At 40.2% G+C, this 12,275-nt stretch overlaps 1 protein-coding gene across 1 annotated transcript in view; it reads left to right on the top strand.

Moving 5' to 3' along the window:
- The window catches only part of LOC141775287 (3'-5' exoribonuclease HELZ2-like), a 28,047-nt gene that overhangs the window by 642 nt on the left and 15,130 nt on the right, over nucleotides 1–12,275 (top strand). The window contains exons 2-3 of the mRNA XM_074648498.1: nucleotides 7,258–8,836; nucleotides 10,190–10,373. Of these exons, the coding sequence (XP_074504599.1) occupies nucleotides 7,479–8,836; nucleotides 10,190–10,373 (1,542 nt within the window). The 5' untranslated portion in view covers nucleotides 7,258–7,478. The remainder of the gene's footprint in view (nucleotides 1–7,257; nucleotides 8,837–10,189; nucleotides 10,374–12,275) is intronic.

Raw genomic sequence — 12,275 nt, 5'->3', positions numbered from 1 at the left:
TTTTTCTCGCTTGCTTTGGCTCATTTTTTTTTTTTTGAAACAGTCTCAACTTTCTCTAAACTGTGAGTGCTGTTTGATGGGACATCACAACTCTATTTCCTGTCTGCAAGGCAAGGCAGCTTTATTTGTAGAGCACATTTCAGCAACAGGGCAATTCAAAGTGCTTTACACAAACATTCAAGAACATTGTGTCAAAGTGCAAAAGAACATTGAGACATAATTAAAACAGTCATAAAAACATAAAAAAATTAAAGATTAGAAAATAAAAACAAGCTAAAAATAAAAGCTAGCATAGAGTATAACACACAAGAGTAAAAGCTATAGTGCAGTATAAAATCCTTAATCCCAAATTTCTTTAATTTATTTTCTTTACCACCCGCCTTCTCTTCAATTTTTTCTTTAAAATCACTTAAGTCTTGTTTCTTTAGACTTCCATTACAGGGAATCCCCATTGACTCCATTGCTTTAAATGTTTTAGGACACCGGGCCCGTGAACATTTTCCATCTGAGAAGCAGGTCCCTTAGCGGGGATCTTGCTTCCACTCTTTCCCATTTTAACCCCTGGTTAAAATTAAACTACTCCTAGAACAGTTATTATAAGCCCCCAGGACTGCAAAAGGTAGTCACTCACCCAAAACACTTCATTCATGCTTCAGAATCTAGTTATTGTGTCAGTAAACTGGCCAACAGCACCAAAATGAAAAATAGTTTTGTCGTGGTTTGAGCCGTACTGGTCAAAATGTTGAGGTGTTTTTTCACCATCAACCGTAGAAATGTTTCTTATATATACAAAGCTCTGTTTTGTTCTACTTTTTGTTGTTACTGTAGACAAAACGTCAGTCTTGTCCAGCTGCATGTTGTTGTGTAGTGCACTGAGCTTTTTAGATTCCCATTTCATTTTTATATATATATATGTATATATATATATACTTTTCCCTTTTGTTTTCGAGGTTGTTTTCGTATATGCAATTTACAGTTTGTAATTACAAGTTTATAAACCAATTTTCAAAATTGAAATAAAAAAAAAGAATAGAATAAAATAGAAATAGAAATAAAAAAATAATAATAATAATACAAAGAGAAAAAAATTAATAATAATAATAATAATAATAATAAGTTAAAGGTCCCATATTATATTATTTGTGATGTCACAAATATACAATATTTAGACCCTTTATCATTCTAAATGTGTCCCAGTTTATTTCCTGTTGCAGTGTATGTGAATGTCATCAGCTGACAGGAAGTAAACATGGACCCAAACTGTTGCCTAGCAACTCAATTCTGTTGCAATTCCATCAAAATGCGCTAAAACGGAGCGTTTAAGACAGAGGGTGAATACAGGTATATTCAGGCAGAGAGTATGAGGAAAATAAAGTTTTTTTTTTAACATTACAGCATGTAAACATGTTCTATTAGAAACACAAAATACAAGTATGAACCTTAAAATGAGTACGATACGGGACCTTTAAAAAAAAAAATAAGTTAATAGAAAGCAGAAAAAAGGGAGGGGGGGGGGGTGCAGATCAGCAATATCATTTACATGGGCACACACATGCGTCCGCCTTCACATGTAAGGTCACTTCCAGGCATATGTGTATGTGCATGCGTGCTAACCCATGTAACTATATTTTTCATTCTGTCAGACTCCATCTCTTCTCAAAAACATCCTCCATATTCCTTATTTTGTGAGTTCCCTTTTCCAGAACTTTTACTTCTTGAATTAAACTTTTCCATTTGATAAAATCTGGGGGTTTAGTTTTTTCCCACCCTTTTGTTATTTGCTTCAGTGCTGTGATACTGAGTATTCTAAATAAGTGGCGTTCATCTTTACCGAGACCAATTGGAGGTTTTCCCCGGAGTATAATATGCTCTACTTTTAAATACAGAGGTTTTTTTTAAAATGTCTTCTATAAACTTAAAAACTTCTGACCAAAACAAATTCAATAGACTGCATGTTTAGAAAATGTGTAAATGATTCCCATTTCAACAGCAGGGAAAGTCAATACTAGTAGCTACACAGAAAAAAAAGATATGCACATCTGCATGTATACAGTAAATGTATTTGTATAGAAATGTGTTATTAACAGAAAATTCTCTTTTTATCTTTCATATTAAGTCATATACTGTGGACAGAAATTTTGCCACAAAATGACATCTGGGCCAAAATAACAACAACAACCCTGCAAGAATGAAAAAAACAGCCATAGTTCAGTTCAACAACCACCAGTTGTACCTCCTCGTCATAGATATTTATGGAATATACATGTGATACAGATACAGATTATTGAACGGATCATTTTGCATGTGACGACTCAAACGATGAAAGAATGTTTAGAAGTTGTGAAGAGGATGACAGTTTCACTGAGATTCATCTCATCAGTTTGGATCAAGACATGTGCAAGTGGTTGTTGTACTCTTTTGCACAGGTGCCAAAAAACGTTGCAATTTGCTTGAATGAATGAGATTCTAATATCTGTTGTGAACTACAAAATAATTGTTTAGAGATTTGAACTTATTGTTTTGAAAAAAAAAAAAATTCTCATTCAAGCACTGAGTCAAAGCGAATGAGAAAAACTGTAATCAGGCTACTAGGTGGAGTGGACTGGACTATTAGCGTAGTAGTGCATACCACAAAAGAAATGCGTGTGTGTGTGCATGTGCGCGCACACTTTCTGGTAAAAAGAGACAACGGAGCGGAGGCAAGAGAGGTGAGCACCAAGTCATTGTAAGCTATTATACTCAAACAACACTCCTCATTAGGGGTGCAACGATTCATCCACTACATCGATGTATCGATTTATATTCCTACGATCTAACTATACATCGATAGGTACTCGGCAAGTTGTCCTTCACGGGAGACGTATATCGACATAAAATCGGTTTGAAACGCAAAAAAATCGGTTTGAAACGCAAAAAATCGATTGTGTCGATACTAAGGATTTGCACCTAGTAATTAAGGACGACAAATGTTACATGAAAGTGTTTTTCAGAACTTTCATAAGTAAAGAAATGTTAAACGTTACTCCGGTTCACTCACCAGACGTGTGCCAGCTTGCCAGCTCTGCCCTCTGCAGCGCGAGCACGCAGCCGTGTCGTACGAACGGCGCACTGGACTCCTCGCTCTCTCACACGGTAGAGGAGCCGGTCGAGTTATCAATCCACTTGACGAGGGCGGCTTCACTCACAGGTGTTTTCCCCGTGCGCTGTTGTTTTTTCATTTAGAGAAAATCACTTTCCTTTCCCCGTCATGATATCTATGTGCATCAGCCTCAAGTATCCAGCCGGAGAGCAGATGGTCCGCGAGGCGAATTATCACAGGAGTAAAGTAAAAAAAAGAAAAGAAAATCAACTAACATTAGTCTGACGTAGTTTTAAAATGTTTTTCCGTATGTTTTCATGTATGAAAAGAGCCCAAATGAACACTGTAGGTGGAATACTTGATTACTATAAGCAGATTATTTAAACAGCGTTTGTAAAGGAATGATTCTGTCCCAAGCTGTTTGATCACTATCAGCTGTTTGATCACTATCAGTGGTTGATCTCTGTATTATTGCTCCACAGTTTATATTTGAAAACGAGGACAGAAGCAGCAGGTTAAACCACTGTTCATTTAACTTGATTAGAAGTTAGTTTATTATATTTAGTGTTAAATATTGCACTGCCTTGTATCTTGAGAACTGAATCCTGCAGTTGCACTTTTTATTATTTTCTAATAAAAGCTGTATGTATTTGCCATTAATCGTTGTTTACTTGTTTCCATCCATAATTAATTTATCCCTGATTCCCTTACAAGAAAAACTTCGAGGAATCCTGACCTGCTCTGTCCAGTATCACATATTTATTTCACACACACTGATTGAATTTTTGGCAAAAAAAAAAGTTACTCTATCGATTTCAAATCATTGAATCGTATCGTATCGTATCGTATCGTATCGTATCGCTCTAGATGAGCCAAATATCGTCCTTGAATCGTATCGGAACCATGGAAATCGTATTGTATCGTATTGTTACACCCCTACTCCTCCTGGCTGCTGTCTCTCCTTGGGTTACCGATGGATAACTGGCAGGCTATCATGAGTCAAGTCAAGTCGAGTCAAATTTATTTCTATAGCACATTTAAAACAACATGAGCTGACCGAAGTGCTTTACAGACATAGGCAGAATAAAAACAGAATAAAAGCAGGTCAACAGAGCAGACAACAAAATCTCACACATCCACAGACAGAAACCAAGTTAAAATCCATGAGTAAAAGACTGTTATAATGAGCATTATAAAAGGCCAATTAGTCATCACAATTCAAGTACATTCAAAAGCCAAAGAAAAGGGGTGGGTCTTAAGCTGTGCTCTGAAAGACTCTGTAGAGGGAGCAGATCTGATGTGGTGGGGCAGTTTGTTCCACAGACTGGGGTCCGCAACTGAGAAGGCGCGGTCGCCCCTGAGCTTCCGCCGAGTCCGAGGGATGACCAGAAGTGACTGGTCGGAAGACCTGAGTGACCTAGGTAGGGTATAGGGAGTTAAAAGGGCAGATAGGTAGGAGGGAGCCGATCCATGAAGTGCTTTGAAGACAAATAATAAAGTCTTAAAATGGACTCTAAAAGTGACCGGGAGCCAGTGGAGGGAAGGGAGTTCGGGGGAAATGTGCTCACGTTTCCGGGAACCAGTTAGAAACCGTGCAGCAGCGTTCTGCACATACTGCAGACGTGACAGTGAAGACTGGCTGACTCCCATGTAGAGGGAGTTACAGTAGTCAAGGCGAGAGGTAATAAAAGCATGGATAACTTTTTCACAATCTTGGAAAGATAAGAAGGGTTTTTTTTTTGTTAGGCTTCACATTTGGAAGAAGCTGCCTCTCACCACGGAGTTTATCTGTTTATCAAACTTAAAAGCAGAATCAAAAATCATCCCAAGTTTTTTTGCGGAGGGCTTCACACAGGATGACAGTGGGCCGAGCTTTTCACACAGAATGCTGGTGTATTCGGGGGGGCCAAAGAGAACCACCTCAGTTTTTAGTTAATTTAGCATCAGGAAGTTTTGGGACATCCAGTCTTTAATGTCCTGAAGACAGTCAAACAGAGGTTGTAAAAACAGAGGGTTGGGACTTTTTAATGGTAGGTACAGCTGGGTATCGTCCGCAAAACAGTGAAAGGAGATGTTGTGGTTCCGAATGAGAGGTCCTAGTGGGAGCATATAAAGGGAGAAGAGGAGAGGAGCCAGAAGAGAGCCCTGAGGGACCCTGCAAGTAAAGGGGGCTGTGGAGGATGTAGCATTCCCTACAGACACCGAGAAACTTCTATTTTCTAGGTATGACTTGAACCATTGTAGGGCTGTTTCCTGGATCCCGACCCATTCTGGAAATAAGGACTTCATGATCCACTGTATCGAAGGCCGCACTAAGATCTAAAAGTATTAAAATAGCACAGTTCCCGTTGTCACCTGCTAATAATAAATCATTATGAACTTTTAGAAGAGCAGATTCAGTGCTATGTTTCTCCCTAAAACCAGACTGAAGAGCCTCGAATATGTCATTTTTGTTTAAAAACGGTTAAAGCTGCTGGTAAACAACTTTTTCCAGTATTTTGGATAAAAAGGGGAGCTTAGAAATGGGCCTAAAATTCGATAAAACATTTGTGTCCAAGTTGGGTTTTTTCAGGAGTGGTTGAACCACTGCATGTTTAAAACATGAGGGAAAACAACCAGTTGAGAGACAGTAGTTTATGATGGATAGGATGCTGGGGCCCACAATATCAAACACCTCTTTTAGTAATAGTGCGGGAATGCAATCAGAGGGACATGTTGTGGGCTTCAGGTAAGAAACTACTTCTCGCAGAGTTGGAAGAGACACGGGTTTGAATTGATTAAAAACAGACAGGGCTGGGGGATAAACAATAGGTACAGGTGGGGATAGTGGGATTTGGCTTCTAATATCCGCTATCTTGTTGACAAAGAGGTGGCTGCGGACGGGTCAGGAATACTATTACAGTTTGGTTTTATAGCAGCATTTATGGTGTTAAAGAGGACTTTGGGTCTATGGCAGTTTTTTTAAATTAGAGAAGTATTTCGCCCTTGCTGCTTTGACAGAGTCCTGGTACTCCGTCAGGTAATCTCTGAGCATCTCATAGGAGATTTGTAGCTTGTCTTTTTTCCATTTTCTTTCAGCCTTCCTGCAACACTGTCTAAGATTACGAGTAGTGTCATTTAGCCAGGGCTGAGAGTTACATGAAGCCGGGTGTAAAGCCTCATCCACACTGGGAACGTCAGGAGCTCGTGGCGGCTGCGTTACCTGTTGTTTTTTATTTCGCCGTCCCTGTTAGAGCAGCCACACTGCCCGCGCGGCTTCTTCTAGAGAATAGAGGTCTCGCCTATTTTTGACGCGTGTCACACGCGCGTCTCCAGCAACAACAGACAGTGAAAGTGATCTGTTGACTGTATATTAACATCATACCAGCAAGATTACTACAGTTTCGATGTCTATCTGTAGAATATGTTACGGAGTTGAAAAAAAGTAAAGACTTATTTTTAAATCAACACTTCCTGCTTTCATTTCAAAATAAAAGCCCTCAAGCGTTTTTTCTGTTGACAGAATTCGTTAATTTGTTAACACGAGGCTTTTATTCTGAAATATGTTCTGGACAGTGTTCTACAACATAGAGTGACTTGGACAGCTCCATGAATGAATATAGTACGGAGTTTTAATTGTGGATTATTACTATTATTTACAAATTACCACACGTTTCTTAACCTTTCTCTGTCTAAAATAAAAATAAATGATATTTATAATGAAATGAAATGGCCATTAAAAGGCAAACTCTATGTAGAAAGAAAGGGCTGACAGCAGCAGCAGGAACGCAGCAGACACGCAGCTGAAATGCAGCTGGTGTGAACGCCCGATGCGTGAATCACGCAGCCACCACGCTACGCAGCCGCCACGTGCTCCTGACGTTCCCAGTTGGATGAAGCTTTAACACTGGGGTTTCCCGCTACGAGCGGAACCACTGCGTTACAAGGAAGAAACATGAATGAAGTAGACATGATCATGTTGTGAACAGGTGCAACAGGTGACCATAGCAACCACGCACACTTTGTGTCCTTCCTGGATGTCTACACCTTGAATTTTAATACCATACTCTTCAAACGATTCTGTAGATAAACAAACAGAAAGTGGTGAAAGAATATTTGCAAAAAACATGATTTGCTTTCTGAATTGAATATATTGAGCTCACTTCTCATCATGCTTTCTTCTCTGGTTTCTTTTTCAGACACTGAAGCAAAGTTGGACATTTCTCAGACTCCAGCCTTCAGTTAAGACATAGATAATGAAAAGTTACAACCTAATTCTGTCAGAGGTCCCTTAGTTTATCGGACTTGCAACTAAATCTGGGTCTATATTGTGACTGGCTGCTTGAGCTCTGAGCATATTCCTACAATCCAAAACAGTTTTGAACCCAGGTGCTGCCTTTAGCATTATGAACGCATCACAATGTCAGCTAGTGAATCTAAACTGGCTCCTCTTTCGTCAACACATGACCTCAAACTCGTGTGCGTTAAGTGCTCCGTCCGGGCGAAAGAGATCACGTATACGTTAAAACCAGTCCTCCACCAGTGTGTGCGCGATCTCCTGCTCTGCAGAGCCAAAGGTGGCGGCAAATGGAGGCCTGTTGCTAAACGGCCCACGTTTCCAAATCCGAGTCAGTATGCGGTATGTTGTTTCTTTAAGGAGGGCTCTGGATGCACATACCACAAGAACCGGTGCACCTTTGCCAGAAGTGGCGAGGAAGCCGTCGTTTGGACATTTGAAAAGCTTCACAGACTAAACCGTGTGCTTCTCTGTAACCTGATAACTCAGTCTGAGAGAGGATATGTTCCGCCTGATTATACTGAGGGACCACTGAGGGACCACTTGCCAACTCTAGATTTCAAGGCTGTGTGTGATCTGTGTTCTATCGAGGAGAAGGAAATAACATACACGGTTCAGTCACTTAGTCACAAGTGCAGTAGAAATGTGCTTTTAGCCAAAGACAAAGCCTCCGACCAATGGAGGCCTGTCTCTGAGCGGCCTACGTTTGGAAACTTTGGTCGGAATGTTCTTTACCAAGTGTGTGACTTCTTTGTTGAGGGCTCTGGATGCACACAACACGGACAGGGATGCACTTATGCCAAAAGCTGCGAAGAGGCCTCTGTATGGAACTATTTTAGAGACAGAGGAATTGACAAAGACGAGTTACTCAGACTCATAATCGAGTCTGAGCCTAGTTCAGTAACACCAGAAAGTGCAGCTGAAAGCATACTCCAACAGTTTTCTGGGGAATTCATTGAGCTCTGCAAAGACTGCTTTCACGATCGTCCGCAGAAACTAACAACCAAAAGGTGGAATTCCACTTGCTCGGCAGATGAAGCGCACACCTGGGACCCGGTCTTAGTTCATCACCTAGCAGAGAATGGTAGAAAGCACATCTACAGCCAGGTGCGCCCTCTTCACCCGAACTGTCAGTTCGAGTACTGCAGTCATGTCAGGCAAGGCAAGCCCTGCTGGCACCAGGCCGGCCACTGCCAGTCTGCCCAGAGCGAGGTGGAGATGGCCGTGTGGAAGGCGGAGCACAGCGGGCTCTCCGTACGGCCTCATCTCCTTCAGTCAAGCCGGCGGGAGCAGATGGAGCCCAGGAAGGTCACCATGTACTGCAAGGTTTGCCTCCTGGTCCTTTCCTCTCCAGAGAGCTTCTACAAGCACTGCTCCTCGTTGGAGCACGCCCAGTTACTCTCCGAGGACACCACCACCAAGTGGAGAGGACGACAGCCGCCGCCACACAACCACCGATCAGAGTTGTGGCTGTGTGAGAGGTAAACTTTACATGTTTTACAACCATACTGTAGATTCAGGCAGGTTCTTTATCGCCCCACTATGGGGGCAATCTTAAAACACCCAGAACCCATTTGTTTGCCTTACATTACCACATTTGCATATAGTTTTATGGGGCTCGCACATTTTCTTCCGTTTTATCCGATTTAAAGTACAAGACTAGTGATATTCACACCAACATTGTGTGAGTCTGTCTCTCAATACTTCCCCAGTCAGTCTGTGTTTCAAGCCTAGGGATGTCACGATACCAGAAATCTAGTAGTCGATACCAATTTGATAGGCTTTGATACACACATAATACTTGTTATTGTATATTTACTTGTTGTTAGTAGATACATTCATTGTTGGTTTGGGTCTTTATGTGGGATCTGTTTACAATAAGAAAAAACACAGAACGTCGCCAGAATTATTCTTTAAAGAGCAACGTTGTCTCAGTTGCACAATGCGCACTGATGATAATCAGCTTTAGTGTGTTCATAATGTAAGATCATCAAATTATATACATACACTCAAAGATGCCAGCATGCATATTAGATTCTTTAGATTTTTCAGTGCGGTGTTGATGGACACTTTTGTCCACCAACGCAATACACAAAGTCAAATAAATGCAAACTACTAGCATAAGGTAGTGAGGTATGGAAGACTTAAAATGCACAAATTAACACAAATCAAACATGAAATAAAGTGAAATACAACACAGATTGTTAATTGCATTTGTCATAAGTACAGAAAATGAAAAAATATGTTAAAGGATGATTATTTGTCTTTAATAACTGATTGAATTGTTTGTCATTTTAGCATTGACAATGCGTCTCCATCTCACCTCCTCATGAAAGCTATTTGCAGTGCTCTACATTTAGAATTGGCAGGTCTACGCTTCCTCCTGCTGGACAACACTGAAATCAATACACCTCTTCACTTTATTTTCTGTGTTGAGATTTAATTTGAATATGGAAATGGAACATTTTTGCCGCAATGAAGTGTTTTTCAGGTCTTAAAGACAAATAATTGTACTTTTTAACATTTGTTTTTCATTTGATTATGTCAGAGTAAATGTATACACAAAAAGTAAATTCTTATAACCATATATATTTCACTTTCTTTCTCTGTTTGATTTGTTTTGATTTAGGCATTTTATATCTTCTCCAGTAGGGGAGCTCCAGGAACACCTTCAAAAACAATAGTAATACAATACTAGTAAAAAAAAAAAACAAGTAGTATAAATCTAAATTAGTATAAATCTTCTGAGAAACATTTAGATGCCTTTTTATTGTTCCAAAGTGGCAGTTTGAATTTTTTGCATTTGCACTGTTAAAATTGCCATTTCATCCTAGACCACAAACGTGCGAGTACGGCGACAAATGTCCAAAAGCTCATTCTGTGGAAGAGCTGCAGGAGTGGTTGATGCGTGCTGCAGAGAAGAAGGAGATCAGAACCAACATGGGAGCCCAGGGTCTCATGTGCTACAACGAAAGGCTCTTGGAGGAGTACAGAAACAGCAGTAATGAAGTACACATTGTGAGTACAAGGCTCTAATATGTTGTCTCATTATTATCTAATTCTGTGAAAGATTGGTTGGATGTTCCCGTGGTTCAGTCAACTGGCACAACATGTTCTCTTTGAATCCAGCCTTCATCTCATGCACAGTCTTTCTCAAGGTCATAGCCAACTGTATCACTCCCCTGAAGAAAAAAAAACGCTGTAGTGCTGTCAGGTCTGAAGAGACACACACAAAGAAGACAATACATACCTACTATAGTACATCAGACAAAACAAATAAAATGGGGATATGACAAGAATTGGTGTTTCCATCAAGTGCTAAGTGAACTGTGCACAGGTCATAATATACGCAGTCTGTCGCCGATGTTTTTGTGACTTTGCTTCATTTGATAAACTACAGTAGAGATAAAGATGCCTGACTGAATTTGGACCTAGTGCATTGTGGGTACATATTAGGGGGGGGGAATTGAGTTACATTTTGTTCCCGTTCGCGAATATAAATATAAATATATAAAAAAATAGAGAAATCATAAGAAATATAAATACAAAATATATATAAAAAACATGCAAATAATAATGCTAAAAAATAGGATCCATGCAAATAATATAAATGCATGCATTTATAAAAATGCAAGAATAGTGTAAAATAAGAATATTAGTTTAAATGTTCTGTATAAAGTAATAAAGTGGTGGACACACTAGCAACGTCAGGAGCGCGTGGCGGCGGCGTGGAGTGTTGTTTTTTATTTCGGCGTCCATGTTAACAGGTTAGAGTGGCCACACTGCCCGCATGAGACGCGCGTCTATTTTTATAGAATACAGGGCTCGCCTATTTTTCACGCGAGCCGCTCGCGTCTCAGCTGCATCACACTGCAGCAACAGACAGGGAAGGTGATCTAGTGACAGTATAACATCATATCAGCTACATAGAGACTTTACTACAGTTTTGATGTCTAGCTGTAGAATATGTTACGGAGATGAAAAAAAGTAAAGACTTATTTTTAAATCAACACTTCCTGCTTTCATTTCAAATTAAAAGCCCTCAGGCATTTTTTTTATGGACAGAATCCCTTCATTTGTTAACACAAGGCTTTTATTCTGAAATATGTGCCGGACAGTGTTCTAGAACATGAAGTGACTTGGAGAGTTCCATGAATCAATACAGTACGGAGTTTTAATTGTGGATTATTACTATTATTTATTAATTACCGCACGTTTCTGAACCTTTCTCTCTCTAAAATAAATATAAATTATATTTATCATGAAGTTAAATGGCCATTAAAAGGCAAACTCTATGTAGAAAGAAAGGGCTGACAGCAGCAGCAGAAACACAGCCGACATGCAGCCGACACGCAGCCAACACGCGTCTGGTGTGAACACGTCTACCATTTTCTAATCTAGACAAAGGTATATTTGATCCTAAATACAATCCATTTACTTTATGTTGTTGACGTCTGTATGACAATAAAGTAAAATAAATTAAATGTCTATCAGTTTGAGTAGATTACAAGTAAATGTTTGTACTGGTAGTCGCACTGAACTGACATTGCAGCGTGTTCCATGACGAACACAAAACGGCGTTGCACGTCGTCAGTCAGGGCGGCTGGTTAAGTCGTCATCGATGCATGCTCGCTGCTGGAGGGTTTTATAACCCACTTCCACTCCCCGTGATTGGTTTGGAATGGCACTTAATATGGCGGACCCTCCACGCGAACGTGCAAACGGAGTGGAAGTGGGTGGGGAGAGGGTGTAGGGGCTGGTTTGGAATTGGGCCATTAATCTCGAGGTATCGAGAATAGTAGAAAAGTTCCCACACCATTTTTTCCTTCCCAATACTGACTCCAATACTAGAACTTGCGTCATCGGCCCATACTGAGAACCGATCCGATACCAGCATGATAAAACAGCTGTATGTATGCT

This window comes from Sebastes fasciatus, chromosome 1 (assembly GCF_043250625.1).
Source record: "Sebastes fasciatus isolate fSebFas1 chromosome 1, fSebFas1.pri, whole genome shotgun sequence".
Classification (NCBI taxonomy): domain Eukaryota; kingdom Metazoa; phylum Chordata; class Actinopteri; order Perciformes; family Sebastidae; genus Sebastes; species Sebastes fasciatus.
Note: the sequence above shows the minus strand (reverse complement) of the source record. Positions and strands in the feature narration are given on the sequence as shown.